Raw genomic sequence first — 17528 nt, 5'->3', positions numbered from 1 at the left:
TCTTTGTGACCCCCAAGGACTGCAGCCCGCCAGGCTCCCTTGTCCATGGGATTTCCCCGGGCAAGAATATTGGAGCGGGCTGTCATTTCCATCTCAAGGGGATCTTCCCAACCCAGGGATTGAACTTGTGTCTCCTGCATTGGCAGGCAGATTCTTTACTGCTGAGCCACCTGGGAAGTGATTGGAGCAATGAACAGAACAGACAAAAGCGCCTACCCTCCCGGAACTGACATTCCAGTTGGGGAGATAGAAAATATTCCATAGACATAATTAATAAGTAAATCAAGTAGGCTGTTCCAAGGCGATAAGAGCTAAGGAGAAAGGAAACATTAGAACCGTGATCGGCAGGATTGCTAGAAGAGATCACTCCTGCATGAGCTGATGCCATTCTCCACTGCTCCCTAGGGCACCTGGTAGGTGTGGGAGAGGGTGCTGCGGGAGAAGGCGTTAGGAAGTCGCCTCCCGACCCTGACCTTGTGTCCCTCTCTTCCAGGCACCACGGCCTGAGTGACCAGACCATGGAGACCCTGCTTGGCGGCCTGCTGGCGTTTGGCATGGCGTTTGCTGTGGTCGACGCCTGTCCCAAGTACTGCGTCTGTCAGAACCTGTCTGAGTCACTGGGGACCCTGTGCCCCTCCAAGGGGCTACTCTTTGTGCCTCCAGACATCGATCGGCGGACAGTGGAGCTGCGTCTGGGCGGCAATTTCATCATCCACATCGGCCGCCAGGACTTCGCCAACATGACGGGGCTGGTGGACCTGACCCTGTCCAGGAACACCATCAGTCACATCCAGCCCTTCTCCTTCCTGGACCTGGAGAGCCTGCGCTCCCTGCACCTCGACAGCAACCGGCTGCCCAGCCTGGGGGAGGACACGCTGCGGGGCCTGGTCAACCTGCAGCATCTCATCGTGAACAACAACCAGCTGGGCGGCATCGCGGACGAGGCCTTCGAGGACTTCCTGCTGACGCTGGAGGACTTGGACCTCTCCTACAACAACCTCCACGGGCTGCCCTGGGGCTCTGTGCGGCGCATGATCAACCTGCACCAGCTGAGCCTCGACCACAACCTGCTGGACCACATCGCCGAGGGCACCTTCGCCGACCTGCAGAAACTGGCCCGCCTGGACCTCACCTCCAACCGGCTGCAGAAGCTGCCCCCGGACCCCATCTTCGCCCGCTCCCAGGCCTCGGCTCTGACCGCCACGCCCTTCGCCCCACCCCTGTCCTTTAGTTTCGGGGGCAACCCGCTGCGCTGTAACTGCGAGCTTCTCTGGCTCCGCAGGCTGGAGCGGGACGACGACCTGGAGACTTGCGGCTCACCGGGCAGCCTCAAGGGCCGCTACTTCTGGCACGTGCGCGAGGAGGAGTTTGTGTGCGAACCGCCGCTCATCACCCAGCACACGCACAAGCTGCTTGTCCTGGAGGGCCAGGCAGCCACGCTCAAGTGCAAGGCCATCGGGGACCCCAGCCCCCTTATCCACTGGGTGGCCCCCGATGACCGCCTGGTGGGGAACTCCTCCAGGACCGCCGTGTATGACAACGGCACCCTGGACATCCTCATCACCACGTCTCAGGACAGCGGCGCCTTCACCTGCATCGCCGCCAACGCCGCCGGGGAGGCCACGGCCACGGTGGAGGTCTCCATCGTCCAGCTGCCGCACCTCAGCAACAGCACCAGCCGGGCGGCGCCCCCCAAGTCCCGCCTCTCCGACATCACCGGCTCCAGCAAGACCAGCCGCGGAGGTGGAGGAAGTGGGGGCGGGGAGCCTCCCAAAAGCCCCCCGGAACGGGCTGTGCTGGTGTCCGACGTGACCACCACCTCGGCCCTGGTCAAGTGGTCGGTCAGCAAGTCTGCCCCGCGGGTGAAAATGTACCAGCTGCAGTACAACTGCTCCGACGATGAGGTACTGATTTACAGGTGAGCCGGGGCTGCGGCAATGCAGGGAAGTGTCCAGATGGGCCCGGAGGAAGTGATGGGGAGGGTTCAGAGCGGTTCCTACCTACGCCGCCCTCCACCCCCGCCCCCTAGAGGTGTTTGTGCGAGTCCAGGGACAAACTGTGCCATTTGTGCAGGTGAGAGGAAATAGAATGAACATTACGTACAAGTTTAAGGAGAGGGTGCCCTACAGGTGCAGCCTGAAGATAGATGTATGCGGGGGACGGTGCCTCCCAGAGGTCTGGTGGTGCCAGGTGGTCTCAACGACTATGAGCTCCGAGCTTTCTTCTTCTTTTTTAAAATTAATTATTCTACAATATTGTGATGGTTTTGTCATACATCAACCAACATGAATCAGCCACATTTGAGCCTTAGATGGAGGACACACAATAACGATAAGCAGATCTCTTGGCCAGAGGATCTGACTCCTCCAACGAAGGAGGAATCTGGCCTTCACCTAGATTCATAGGCAGTCATGGGTAAGGTCAGGAAGTGTAGAATTCAGATCATCACGCTGCCATTTGCTAATCATTTAATTCTCTTGCCCTGCCTCAGTTTTCCTCATCTGTAAAATGGGGATAATCCACGCCTGAGTTAGTCTGCTGGTGAAAGTGAAACTGTTAGTTGCTCAGTTGTGTCCAGGTCTTTGCAACCCCATGGACGGTAGCCATCAGACTCCTCTGTCCTTGGAATTCTCCAAGAATACTGGAGTGGATAGCCATTCCCTTCACCAGGGGATCTTTCCAACCAAGGGATCAAACCTGAGTCTTCTGCATTGCAGGCAGATTGTTTACTGTGTGACCCACCAGGGAAGCCCACACTGGCTGAAGAAGAAAAAGGAAGAGGTAACATGTTGGTTCACGTAACTGAAATTCAGCATCCTGCCTCAGACCCAGCTAGATCAAAGGGCCCACAAGCATCCTGCACTCTGTCTCTTTGCTTCCCTAAGTTTTGTTTTCTTCCTTCACCGTCACACACCTCTTTCCTCTGGGCAGCCCTAGAAGAAGAGCCTCCCTGTCCCAGTTGTTCTGCCAAAGTCCTGGATGAGCTCTGATTAACCAGAGCAGGTCATGTGAGCCAGTGGATATTAGGTCATCCTGCCCAGCTTTCCTGACCTCTCCAGGCATCAGTCTTTTCATCTGTAAAATGGAGACAATAGTGTTGACTTTGTTGATCTGCTGTGAGGATCAAAGGGTCATTTCTTAGGCTGGTAGAAGGGAGGTGAAGACTCAAAAGCTGCAACAGAACTGCTTAAGTTGTTCAGAAGGAAGGCTCCATCAGATGATGAATCCAAGCTAAAGGGTCAGGGTCTGACCACAGGTGTTTCCTTTGCAGCCAGATTCTGGCTTATGTTAAACATGACAGATGTGCCTTAGAGTCTTACAGCTCAAGGAATGTATGGTTTCTTTTGAAATCCTGTGTGTTTTATCTTATGCATTCAAAAGGATTATTCTGAAAAGGGATCCCATAGACTTTACCAGACAGCTGAAAGGTCCATGGTGCAAGAGAGCTCAAGAACCTTGATCCATTGATGAGGTTTCTTTCAGCTCTGACTTTCTCACCTGATGAATAGGTCTCTGGATGGGAAGGTGTGGATGAAGAAAGGCATTTATTCACCAAATGAAGTTCATGAGATGGAGGGTGGGAACACCGTGGACCCTGGTGGAGCCAAGGAACTTCCCTTACCTTGAGTCACATATGTGACTTGTCTGGGGCACAGTTTCCTTCTCAGGATATAACGAAAACAGCAGTAGAACTTAACTGAAGTATATGCATTCACATATATATATATATATATATATATGAAATTAAGTAATATGTATTGTTATATATGTGACATACATGTGAAATTAAGCAATATACATATGTATTTTTCTGCTTACAAAAGTAAGTCTTTGTAGAAAATTTGGAACATTGACAAAATGATAAAGAGATAGAAAAAAGTTGCCTGTAATCCCACCACTCACAGTTAGCCAAAGCATTTGGTCTCTAAGTTTTATTTCACTTTAAAACAATACTCATGATCAATCTAATATGTCCTTTTGTTTCTTAATTCTTTCACTCAACATTGTACCTTGCTTAGATCTCACGATATTAAAATATTTTTCATTTGGCTATAACATAATTTATTTAATCAATCTTTTATTTTTGGACATTTAGGCTGTTTCTATTTTTCAGTATTAAAAGCAAGAAAAGCAGTAAAGCAGCAATGGATATATCTTTTTACATAAATATAGTTATGCAAAACTTCAGTGATTTCCTTAGCCTATTTCCCTAGGGGTTGAGTCACTGGTTTCATAGGTAAATAATGATCTTTATACATTGCATATAAACACTTAGTTATCCTCTCACCAGTGAGAGGTACCCATTTTGACCACACCCTTGCCAATTATAGATATATAATTACTTTCATTTTTGCCAATCTCATAGGTGAAAAATGGAACTTGTTTTAATTTGCATTTCTTTGATAGCGTGTGAGGTTGACCTTTTGAAAATAAGTATATTGCTTCACTTGTGAATTTATTATATGGTTTTGACTTTGATATAAAGTGTAAAGGCGAAAAGCTACCAGCTCTGAGGCCTACACAGGCATAGAATGAAAGGAAATGCAGTTTGTAAGGGAAGAGGTGCTGGCATCAAGGTGGCAAAAAGCCAAGACTGCCAAGATGGAGCCCCTCCCTGAGGCATCTCAGAAATCCTGGGAGGACCCCAAGAGGGGTCAGAGTTATGCTTCTGAAGTCACTCAAAGCTGAATTCAAACCACTTTTATTTGGTGATTGAGATCTTGGAGACACTAGCTTTATAAGTAGAAATATAGGCAGACTTTGGAGATAATTTTGGATTGGGTTCCAGACCATGGCAATAAAGCGAATATTGCAATAAAGCCAGCCACATCAATTGTTTGGTTTCCCAGTGCATATGAAAGTTATGCTGCCACTATACTGTAGTCTATTAAATGTGCAATAACATTATGTCTCAAAAAGCAATGTACATACTTTAATTAAAAAATACCTTAATGCTAAAAAATGCCAACCATCATCTGAGCCTTCAGAGAATCATAGTAGTAACACCAAAGATCACTGGTCACGGACACCATAACAAATATAATAATAATGAAAAAATTTTGAAATTGTGAGAGAATTACCAAAGTGTGACACAGAGACATGAAGAGAGAAAATGCTGTTAGAAAAACATCAGCTATAGACTTCTTCAATGCAACATGGCCTCAAATCTTCAATTTGTAAAAAATACAGCATTTGCCAAGTGTAATAAGCAAAGTGCAAGAAAGAAAAGTAAATGGAAGCATCAGGAAGCTTAGGGAAAAAATTCAGATGACAGTGCTGACTTCCCCTTATTGAGGTCTTGAAGATTAGAAGAGAAACATCATGGAAAGCTTTCTGAATCGTGCAGGCATGTAGTAAGTGTTCAGGCAATACAAGTGATTATTGTTGTTGTTTTTAGCAATAGGGGTAGGAGTAACAGTAATGGTGAGAGTGAGACCATTATCTTGTCTGCCATCCTGGGGGGCAAAGGGAAGAGGAAGGTTAGATACACAGCTCAATCTTTAAGAGGCCAGATTTCCAAAATTTAAAGGAAAAGGCCAGTGTGCGTCTGTAGCCAGTTAATAGTAATGGCAATCACTAGACAGCATTTTTGTCAGCTTACTGTGGGTTTTACACATAGCTTTCCAAGAAGTAAGTATTTCATTTCATTCTCCTGGACATACCAGGAAGTATAAAAGACCAGGAGAATTAAACTCTCCCAAGGTCGCGCCCCTGACTTCAGTTCCGAAATTCAGCCACCGTGGCCATTCTGCCTTCGTCCTTACAGTACAACTGGCTGTTAGGACAAATAGGAGACTCCAAGGAAGAGCAGTAGGTTTTTAGAAAGCAAACTGGCCCCACAGGAAAGAAGAGACACCAACCGGGCTGCACGGTAGCTCTGTGACATGCTCAGCCTTCAACAGCGATGTGTTCACAAGAGGGGCAGAAAGGTTTCTACCCGAAGATGAATATGACAGCGCTCAAAAAACTATGATCATGGCATCCAGTCCCATCACTTCATGGCAAATAGATGGGGAAAAAGTGGAAACAGTGACAGATTTTATTTTCTTAGACTCCAGAATCACTGTGGATGGTGACTGCAGCCATGAATTTAAAAAACACTTGCTCCTTGGAAGAAAAGCTATGACAAACCTAGACAGCATGTTAAAAAGCAGAGACATCACTTTGCTGACAAAGGTCCGCGTAGTCAAAGCTATGGTTTTCCCAGTAATCATGTATGGATGTGAGAGTTGGACCATAAAGAAGGCTGAGCACCAAAGAATTTCAGCTTTCAAACTGTGGTTCTAAAGAAGACTCCTGAGAGTCTCTTGGACAACAAGGAGCTCAAATTAGTAATCCTAAAGGAAATCAACCCTGAATGTTCATTGGAAGGACTGATGGTAAAGCTGAAATTCCAATACTTTGGCCGCCTAATGGGAAGAGCCGAATCTTTGGAAAAGACCCTGATGCTGGGTGAGGTTGAAAGCAGGAGGAGAAGGGGACGACAGAGGAGGAGATAGTTCGATGGAATCACTGACTCAGTGGGCATGAGTTTGAGCAAACTTTGGTAGATGGTGAAGGACGGGAAAACCTGGCGTTCTGCAGTCCATGGGGTTGCAAACAGTTGGACAGGACTGAGTGACTAGACAACAACAATATCCGATACAGAGATGCTCACTGCAGGGCTTTTAATCCATGTTTGTCGCAGGAAGGACAAACCTGCTGGCTGAGAAGGAGGCTGCAGGAAGACTGGACAAGAGCAGCAGGCAAAGCCACAGTTTCCAAATCGCCTCCCTTTCCCCTCAAGAACAGCCACAGCAATAATGGTACAAATTTGCATCAAGAGCTTGTTTGAACCAGGCACTATTCTGAGGACTTTATACATATGAACTCAACAGTTTTTCCAAAACCCCGGGGGGTTGAGAACTACCGTTATTCCACTTCCCATATAAGAAACTGTCTCAAGGTTTCAGAGTCAGAACTTGAATCCAGGCCGTGTGGAAGAGGCAAGACCAATACTCAGGGAGGGACCCAAGGCCAACTGAGACACCTCATACCGCCCTGCGTTTGTTCTGGTCCCCAGGCCCCAAGGGTCACATCCCAGGACTAGAGGATACAAGCCAAGGTTCCAAGCCCGTGGGAGTGAGCTTGAGACAGCAGGGACAGAAAGAGGAGTGCCCAAGATGGGAAAAGCGCAGATATTCTGCTTTTGAAGACTAGACTCATATAAAGCATAGGATGCTAGGCTGGGCGTGGACATTCCAAATTCCAGAAGGGATTGCTCAACAGATGGCTGTAAGCCCTTGGCAAAGAATGCCAATTGCCAGAACCCCACAAGGACTCCCAAGGGGCTAAATCATACCTAGGTATTGAGTTGTCTTCAGGGGACACTATGACCCAGTTCTTTTTCTTTTTCGTGTTTTAATTGAAGTATAGTTGATGTACATAATTTACAGATGTTCAACGTAGTGATTCACAGCTTTTAAAGGTTATATTCCATTTATAGCTCCTGCAAAATACTGGCTATATTCCCTGTGTTGTACAATGCATCGTTGTAGCTTATTTATTTTAAACGTAATAGTTTAAATTATTCTTCATCTTTAAATCTTTAATCTTCTTAATCCCCATCCCAATCTTGCCCCTCCGCCAGACTGGTATAACCGCTAGTTTGTTCTCTATATCTGTGAGTCTTTCTTACGTTATATTCACTATTTTCTGACCCAGTAGTTCTTTTCATCATTCACAAGGACAGCCCTTCCCAGTGACATCCCTCTTGACAACGAGATTCTCTCCACGAGACGCATTCATCCCCGTGTGTCTCCATGGGGCAAGGTGGACCAGAACCTCTGGGGTGATAGATGCTGTTGGAAAACATCCTAGCGGGTTTCCAGTGGCTGAGACTCACTGCCGTAAACAGAGTGCATCACAACTGTAAAGGACAGGTGACAAAAACCCCACCCTGAGTTTGGGCGAAAACGGAGATGCGTAAACTGTGAAATGAACTTGTCAACCAGATTATTTTTTAGTTCCTTTTTTCCAAAAATTTAGTTTTAATTGGAGAATAATGGCTTTACAATGTTGTGTCAGTTTCTGCCATGCGACAGGGTGAGTCGCCTGTAAGTACACATATGTTCCCTCCCCCGTGAGCCTCCCTCCCACCCCACCCTCACTGACCCAATATGCACTAACGTGTAGATAGACAGCTAGTGGGAAGCTGCCGTGCAGCGCAGAGAGCTCAGCCCTGTGCTCTGGGACCAGATTGATTACCAAATTGCTGTGCACATGCGAGAAAGCCTCTGGCTTGTACCTCCACACCTGCCCCATTCTGCGCTGCTCAGAATATTTTCTTATTGACATGGATAATGACACAGAAAATATGTATTCTTTTTGGTTCAAATACTCAGCTGCCATAGTTCAAGATGAAGAAAATCTGGCTTGATGGGAGTTTTGTGTGGCATCGGCTCAGAGTTTTAGCTGATCTCAAGGATGTTGTGGCTAAAAAGTGATGGAGCTGCCAAAAGACTCCTGTAATTGGGGGCTGTGTTAACAGAAGTCAAGTGCTGAGATCATGGGAGGTTGCAGTTTTAACCACTGAGTCATTTTGAGCTGGTCAAAGCAGAGCTGTAACACATTTACTACAGGAAGACACAGTCTTCAGAGATTATCTTCACCAGTGGCAATATATCCAGAGATCCGCTGATGAGAATGGGATTCTAGAATCTTGTGAGATGGGCAGAGGTTGGTGATGACAGGATTTGGGAAAGAAGTCATATATCCTTTAATTTATTCACAGAACGTACGAGTAGAAGAGAACACACACACACACACACACAAACACACACTCTAAAGCAGGCATCGGCCCATTGCAACAAAAAAATTCCAAGTGCAGCACCTGTGCCTACCTCTCTCGTTGCTCTCCATCTGGCTGCAGAATGACTTGGCTTGTGTCTTTCTTCCTCTCTAACGTGTGCTGTGCATGCATCCTCATCTCCGTATCCCGCGCTCCTAGCGAGACCTGACCCGTGACAACTAGTGGGTCAATATCTGGTGCACTGAACAGAATGGAAGCGAACATCAGGGCTGCCCGAGAGCACACAAAGCAAGAGCTGCCGCAAGGTAGCGAGCTGCCCATACCAGGACGACTCAAGCTGATTCCACACCGGGGATGCCCAGTGGGCAGCCTGACTGTAACATTTGGCTTAAACGGTCCCACCCTGATGGTCTGTGACTCTGTTTAAGGCTTATTATCCCATGATCAAGACAATATGGTTACCACAGTTGCTAAATCCACCTGCTTTTGCCAATTGGGGCCACATGGCATCTTGCCTCCCAGGGTTAGGGTGCCCTGTCTCATAGGGGTCTGAGCCCAGGGCCTGAGGTTGCAGACAGGGACCTTGGTGGAGGCTTAATTATCCAGCCAGATTGGACATGTCATTGACAGGTGACCACTGACTGACACCATGGGCCTGCAGAAACCCTGGGAGCTGGGAGCTGTGTGTGAACCATCAGGTTCTAGTCTATATACCTAGGCTTCCCTGCTAGCTCAGCAGTAAAGAATCTGCTTGCAATTCAGGGCTCAGCAGTAAAGAATCTGCTTGCAGTTCAGGAGGTGCGGGTTTGATCCCTGGGTCAGGAAGATCTCCTGGGAAAGGAAATGGCAATCTACTCCAGTTGATTTGCCTGGGAAATCCAATGGACAATCCTGGTGGGCTATCATCCATGGGGTTGAAAAAGAGATACGATTAGTGACTGAACTATGACAAACAACAACAATCTACACACCAGGAAGGGAAAGCAGAGGCCTGGCTAATCCCAAACCATGGATAACTCAGGATTTGAATTTGGCTGTGAAATAGTGTCTTGCTTTTTTTTAATTATCAGATGATTAGCTCTCTAATTATCTAAGGGTTTTTGCTGACCTCCCAAGGCATTTGCCTTCCCTGAGTACCCACAATGGAGCCCTGCAGGCAGCTCTGGGTCATACTAGACACAGACAGTCCACAAGTGGGACCATGTGACCGGGGAAGACTGACTCCTGCATCTGTCAGCCCCAGGGCCTGCCCTTTCAGGAAGTGACTGGTATTCATGGGGACAGTGTCAGAGGTGGGGGAGTCAATGAGGGGAAGAAGGCTGGGAGAGGGGAGTCAGAAAGAAGGGGGCCTCCCCTCCCCAAGGAGAGAGCAACAGTCCATCCCAGCTGTGCCCCATCCCTGGTATGACCTGGTAGGGTAAGTGTCCCACATGTTATTATCAGCCCGAGTGACATTTGCAAACACTTGTCTCTAAGAGTCGTCAAGAACATCTGTCACCAGGCGTGGTGTTGGAACAGTCCCCGGGAGGGCCAGGGGAACAGCCAGCGTACTTCTAAAGCACAGCATGGAATTAGCCAGGATGCAGCCTTGTCTTCGTGAGGCTTATTCTGCTGTCATCATCTCCACATAGCAAAAGTGAGGGCTTATGAGGCAAGAGACCCTGAAGGTGGTGGAAGATAGTAGCCATTATATGACCTGCTGCAACTTTATCTTTAACCGATGGATGTGAGAGTTGGACTGTGAAGAAGGCTGAGCATCGAAGAATTGATGCTTTTGAACTGTGGTGTTGGAGAAGACTCTTGGGAGTCCCTTGGACTGCAAGGAGATCCAACCAGTCCATTCTGAAGGAGATCAACCTTGGGATTTCTTTGGAAGGAATGATGCTAAAGCTGAAACTCCAGTACTTTGGCCACCTCATGCGAAGAGTTGACTCATTGGAAAAGACTTTGATGCTGGGAGGGATTGGGGGCAGGAGGAGAAGGGGACGACAGAGGATGAGATGGCTGGATGGCATCACGGACTCGATGGACATGAATCTGAGTGAACTCCGGGAGCTGGTGATGGACAGGGAGGCCTGGCGTGCTGCGATTCATGGGGTCGCAAAGAGTTGGACACAACTGAGCGACTGAACTGAACTGAACTTCCCGTACCATATTCCTCCATGACATAATCCCCACCTTGAACTCACCTTGTTGAGTTTTGCAGGGCTAGAGTGGGGCATTTTATTATTACTATTATTATTACTGTTGGTCTGTCTCCCATCTAGGGAAAAAATAAGGCAGATTCAATCTGCCTACTCCATCATTTTGAATCAATACCCCAGTGGAGATTGCCCCTGCCCCCTACCCCATGAAAATGCAGCAAATTGGAACTCCACAAAAGGGTAGAGGGGAATTTACTAATGAACCTACGATCCTATGAATATGGGGAGAAATTTCTGGGGAGGATGCTCCCTATAGTGTTAGTCACTCAGTCGTGTCCAACTTTTTGTGACCCCATGGTCTATAGCCCACCAGGTGTCTCTGTCCGTGGAATTCTCTAGGTAAGAATACTGGAGTGCATAGTCATTCCCTCCTCCAGGGAATCTTCCCAACCCAGGGACTGAACCCGGTCTCCTGCATTGCAGGCAGATTCTTTACCATCTGAGCCACCAAGGAAGCCAGGGAGGGCCATACCAGATATAAGAGCTCCCATCTATGCAGGGGGAGGATTCTTTGATTCAGCTGCCTCCACAGACATCTCAGCTTCTACTGAAAGGTTGGATTGGACCCCACTGTCAGGGAAAAAATGTATAAAGGAGAAAGTTGGGGTAACTGGGGCAGAAAGATTCCCGTGAACTCCCTGGTTAGAGCCAAAATCAGCCTGCCTTGGATTTTATATTTTTTTACACTGTTTGACTATTGAAATCTGACGTCAACAAGCAGGGATGGCCAAGACAAATATTATATCCATTTTATAGCTCAGGAAACTGAGTCTTTAATGAATTGAGGAGATTTCCCAATGTTCCACAAAGCAAAGACTAGAAATATCATGCCCACATCCAATGCCAGGTACATGCTGTGTGAAACTTCTCACTAATATCCCAAGGAGTTTTCCTTAAGGCTGGAGACTTGGGCTGAGGGACACCAACTGTGACTTCTTTTTCTCAGAAGGATGGGGTAATTCACTGGGAGGCTGCTGAGATTTTCTCTTCCAGTTTTCGTTTCTTTCCTCACATTTCTAAGGCCTAGCCATAGCAATTAGGATGAATAGAAAACTCAACCAAAAGAGATTTAAATTCATAAGGGTTTATGTCTCTTGTGTAAAAGAAGTCAGTGGAAGGGAGTTTAGTCTGGGTTTCTGGGCAGCCTGGCCACCAAGAACCCAGCTCCCACCTTTCTGCTCAGCCATCCTCAGCACACAGGTTCTGTCTTTAAGGTTTCCTCATGGTGAGAAATGGCTGCTGGCGTGCCAGCTATCACATCTCCTTTCTATACAGTGGGAAAGATGAAAAGCAGAAGGATAAGAGGGCAACGGAGGGGAGGTTCTCCCTCCAGTAACTTCTGCTTCTATCTCTTTTGGCCATATCTGTCTGCAAGGGAGGCTGGGAAATGTAGTTTTTTAAAGCTAGGCCAAATGCACTGCCAGTAATATAGCACTTCTAGAACCTGAGTTTGCACCCCAACTTTACCACTTACTAGTGCTGGGATCATGGGCAAATCACTAAGCCACTCATATTTATACCACTAGTGGCATGAACTGAATGAGATCACATATTTGGAAGTGCATTTACATGGTCAACTATGAAGTATCAGAAACATGTCAGTACTTACTGTTATTAGGAGCCTGACAACTTTCCCTACTTAGCCCTCTCTTCCTGTCCTTGTTCTCCAGGCTTCTTCTTGTGGCTCCATTCTTCAAAACTTACTCCAAGAGAGCTGTAACCTGGGAAAACAATCTGATAATGTTTTAAGAGATCAAGATATAAGACGTAATCCCTTTCAGAAATCTTTGTAGTTTAACTGGAAGCTCTGAAAGACCCCAAACAGTGAATCTTTAAGGGTGTAATTTCAAAGCCCAGGGCAGGTTTCAGCATAGGAGAGATATTTTTCAGGGGTGCCTTCCAGGAGCATCTCAAATCGCATCACTACTTTCTCATCCTGCCCCTCTTGCTCCACACAAGATGAACACCACTCAGATGCAAACCCTTCAGGGCATCAGTTCAGAGGTAACTAAATTCTCCACGTGTCATTCCCTCTAGTCTCAAAAAGTTCTGTCTGAAGACATATCTGAAGAGAGAAAATTAACAGGAGTAAAATTATTACAGTGTGTATCCAGCCTGCTTTTCTCCTGGAATGTGGCTTTTCCCCCTTGTAGTGAAGGGAGAACCAGAGAGTCAGCTCCTTTTAGCCTCCTAACAGCTCCAGGAGAGCCGGGAGTCAGGCAGGTGTGAAACCTAGGCATTCTGACACCGAACCTGAGGTTTCCCATCACGCTGGTGCTCCCCAAGCCTGGTTTGTGCTGGAATCCACGGGGAGCTGCATCCTGTCTCCAGGAGATCCCAAGCCAGCTTCAGGTGCGACCCAAGCATCCGTGTTTTTAAAATTCTTCCAGCGACTCTGATGTGTGTTCCACATGGGGCCCTTGTGCCTGGGGAGTGGACATTGCTGGGAGGTGAGCTGCTATAAATCCCACAGCTGGGGCTTTGGTATCTGAACTTCTGGTGGGAGAAGTCAAAAGACCAGGGTTCCCATCCCGGCTCTCCCATGCCTTTATCATCTCACCTCTCTTAGACTTTGTTTCATCTATAACACTGAAATATAAACTCTTTCAAACAGGGTCATCTCCAAAGAGATGAAGTATGTGAAACATTTAGGAAACAAAAGCACTTTGTGCATTTTAGGTGCTGGAGTCATTTTTCTTGCCCTTTGGCTGAGGCTGAGTGATAAATACCAGGAGGCTAGAATCAGGGACTCCAGATATGGGCTCTCATCTCCCCTCCCTTTCCTTCTCTGAGCCTCAGGCTTCTCGTCTGCAGAATGGGGATGCTAGTGACTCCCAAAGGTGTTGTGAAATGGGAAGAGATGTAAGCCATGAAGAAGAGCAGTTTCAGATAGTGCGAAGTGCTTCTTATCGCAAAGATCTGACTATAGCAGTTTGACCAAACTGGGGATTTGTTTCTGTCATGTAATGGAATTCCAGAGGGTTGGTGCTCAGGGCTGGCATGGGAGTTCCATGGACCTCAGGAACTGAGGCTCCTTCTCAAGTTGCACAACCTTTAACATGTGACTCTCTGCCTCTGTGCTCACTGACCCTTCCCCCCAGGACTTCCTCCTGCGTGCCCAGCCCACAGAGAGGGCTGCTAAAGTGGAGGAGAGCTGATGTCCCCAGAAGCAGCCCCAGTCTATGCCAGGAAGGATTAACACCCCAGCTTCCTCCCCTAGGTGGGGAAGAAAGACAGCTGAAGCGTAATCTATGCAGTCCCCCAGAGGGTCCCGATACGACTGAACCCAGATTGCTCATGATGGTAACTTGCTTAGCGACATACCTACCCTGTATGGACCTTCTTCCCCAAAAGAAGAGAGTCCTGGTCCCAGATCAACTATTGGCACTCAAATCTTTGTCTTAGAGTCTGCTCCCAGGAAAGCCAGATGAAGGAAGACAGGCACCAACCTTTCAGATGAGTCAGCCCCTTTATTTATTTAGTTTTTGAAAGTCTTTATTGAATTTGTTACAATACTGCTTCTGTTTTATGTTAGTTTTTTTTTTTTTTTGGCTGGGAGGCATGTGGGGTCTTAGCTCTGCAACCAGGGATTGAACCCACAAGCCCTGCATTGAAAGGTGAAGTCTTAACCATCGGACTGCCAGAGAAGTCCCTGAGTCAGCCCACTGAAAGAGTCCCCCAGGAATCCCACCCCAAGACTCCCACTTCTGTCCGTTGTATTTCCTCAGTCTGCAGCAGAGGTTGAGACAGTTGGCTGTTTGTTCAGGTATGTTGCTTTCCCAAATAAAGTCAGGGATCTGCTGGGGAGTTGGGGGAGGACGGATGCCCGGCCGGTGTGCAGCCCCAGAGAGCTCTATGGGTGAAAGCATCAGTGTCATACACATCTCTTAGCATCTACCTGCCCACACCATCCCGGGAGCCAGCAGCCTGCACATGTAGCTGAATCCAGCCTGGGGAAGGGAGATGATCTGGGCTGCTTTTCTCCTCTGTGTGAGCAAGCGCTCTTTTCTCATCTCTAGAGACGCTGAGACAGAGAAAGAAGCCGAGGGGGATGTCTGAGTCTTTGCCAATTAGACCTATGATCTGGCAAGTGTGTGTGTGAGGAGAGTGGGCACCCTGTGGGTGACAGAAGGGCTCCAGACGTGAAGTCAAATTAACGCCCATCATCTTCAGAGCCTCAGAGGTGGTGGGGGATGGAGAGTGAACAGGATCACACAGAACCACAGACTGTGATGTGCCAGCCCAGGGTGAGAGCGGGGCCACGGAGACGTGCAACGCGGATGAATAAGCTCATTAACTATTTACAAAGGAGAGCTATTTCTAGCTGGGGTGGGCTCCAGAGAGGGCCTCCCACTAGAGCTATGGCTGCAGTGCTGATGCTGTGAGGGGGTGGGTATGGGTCCAGATGTGGGAACTCAACTTCTACTGCCTTATCAAGAAGGTACCTGTTCAGGAAGTAAATGTCACTCGGAACTATTAAACACTCAACCTTCTAACCAGGTAATTCATTAGTGATGATACTAAGTTAGGGGGCTGTTCAGTTTAGTAATTGACCACCTAAAAGATGAAAATGTAAATGAATTGCTTGGTGAAGTTGATCTACTTGAGCTTTTTCATGAGCTAATGGAAGTGCATTCACAAGCCTGGGTGGGGAGGGGTGTATTCTGTGGCTGGGTGGGCAGAGCTTCTGGAAGTAGGTGGAATGGGCTATAAGCTATGTCCTGGGGAGTAGGTGGGATTTGGAAGGAAGAACGGAAGGGTTAGCTGTTTTAGGTGGAACCAATAAGAAAGAGGCCAAGGCAGGAATGATCAGGCCTGGTCAAGACCCCTGAAAACCCTGGTGTATTAGTCAGTGCTGCCACAATAATAATGCTGCATGACAAACAAGTCCAAAAATCTCAGTAGCTTACAGCCTATTGAATCTTCTTCCTTGTGGGTGTATAGGTTGGTTGGAATTCGCTGGGTCTCAGCTGGGCTGGGCTCCAGGCTCCAAGTCTGGTTTAAATCTTCTCCATGTGTTTTGTTCTGAAGCTCAGGTACGGGGGCAGTGGTCACCCAGAGTATATTTTTCTCATGGTGATAGCATAAATGAAGAGGGTAGGTGAAGAAGCAAACATCAAGCCTCTGCTGGTATTACATCGGCTAAATCTCATGGGGCAAAACAAGTTACAAGGCCAAGCCCAAAGTCAAGGGGCAGGGCGTGCACATCACCCACGGTCAGGCCATGGCAAGACTGTGATTTCATTTTGTTGGTATTTAGTTGCTCAGTCATATCTGACTCTTTTGCGACCCCATGGACCAAAACCTCTGGTAAACCTCTGGACTGCAGCTCACCAGGCTCCTCTGTCCATGGGATTCTCCAGGCAAGAAGACTGGAGTGGGTCGCCGTTTCCTTTACCCAGGGGATCTTCCTGACCCAGGGATCAGACCTGCATCTCCTGCATTGCAAGTGGATTCTTTACCACTAAACACCTGAGAAAGCCCAGTTAAAGAGAAGTGAAGGAACAGGTTCAACAGCTCAGTCCACCACAGCTGGCTTGTTTGGTGGAAACGCTCTCTCTAGTGCTGCTGCTGCTGCTGCTAAGTCACTTCAGTCGTGTCCGACTCTGTGCGACCCCACAGACGGCAGCCCACTAGGCTCCTCTGTCCCTGGGATTCTCCAGGCAAGAACACTGGAATGGGTTGCCATTTCCTTCTCCAGTCCATGAAATTGAAAAGTAAAAGTGAAGTCGCTCAGTCGTGCCTGACTCTTAGCCACCCCATGGACTGGAGCCTACCAGGTTCCTCTGTCCATGGGATTTTCCAGGCAAGAGTACTGGAGTGGGGTGCCATTGCCTTCTCCGATCTCTAGTGCAGTGGGTCTCAAACTTGAGCACACATCAGAATCACCCACCAAACTTAGCACTGTTAGCACAGCGATGCAGGGCCCTACCCCCCTGGGTTTCTGACCCATTCGGTCTGGAGTGGGGTCTGAGAATCTACAATTCTAATGTATTCTCCCAGTGGTGCTGATGCTGTCCATCCGGGGCCACTTTTTGATACCCTCTGGTCTATGGAAACAATAGGAGGTTTGTTCAGAGAGAATGGAAGAGGGTAGACTGTGGGTGGCCTGGAGTGTCACACAGAGTAGCTGTATTTACTGAGCCCTACCTACATTCCGTGCTGTGATAAATGGGGTTGCAAAGAGTCAGACATGACTGAGCAACTGAACTGAGCTGAACTACATTCCAGGTATTGTTTTAAAGATGGGCTGTGTATTTAACTCTCTTACATGGTACTTTAAGCCTATGGCATTGCCATTTGACGGATGAAGACTCTGAGGGATAGGAAGGCATTGCGACTTATGAGATTTCCCAGCTTGGAGGTGGTGAAGCTAGATTTTTGTAGCTGTCCTGACTTCAGGCTTTCTCCTTCTGGCCGTGGGGAGCCAGTGTCAAGCTCTGAGGGGAGAAACGACCTGTGACGGAAAAACTGATTTGGAACCGGATGGTCTAGGCACAAACTGCACTTTGACTCTCGGTATCTAGGTTTTT

The 17528-nt window shown here is 47.9% G+C and overlaps 1 protein-coding gene across 1 annotated transcript in view; it reads left to right on the top strand.

The window, feature by feature from the left end:
- Positions 1–499: 499 nt before the first annotated feature.
- LRFN2 (leucine rich repeat and fibronectin type III domain containing 2) overlaps positions 500–17528 on the top strand; it is a 43697-nt gene continuing 26668 nt past the window's right edge. Inside the window, exon 1 of the mRNA XM_069562630.1 lies at positions 500–1918. Within this exon, the coding sequence (XP_069418731.1) occupies positions 519–1918 (1400 nt within the window). The 5' untranslated portion in view covers positions 500–518. The remainder of the gene's footprint in view (positions 1919–17528) is intronic.

The sequence above is a fragment of the Ovis canadensis genome, chromosome 20 (assembly GCF_042477335.2).
Source record: "Ovis canadensis isolate MfBH-ARS-UI-01 breed Bighorn chromosome 20, ARS-UI_OviCan_v2, whole genome shotgun sequence".
Lineage (NCBI taxonomy): Eukaryota > Metazoa > Chordata > Mammalia > Artiodactyla > Bovidae > Ovis > Ovis canadensis.
This window is presented reverse-complemented; position numbering and strand designations above follow the sequence as displayed.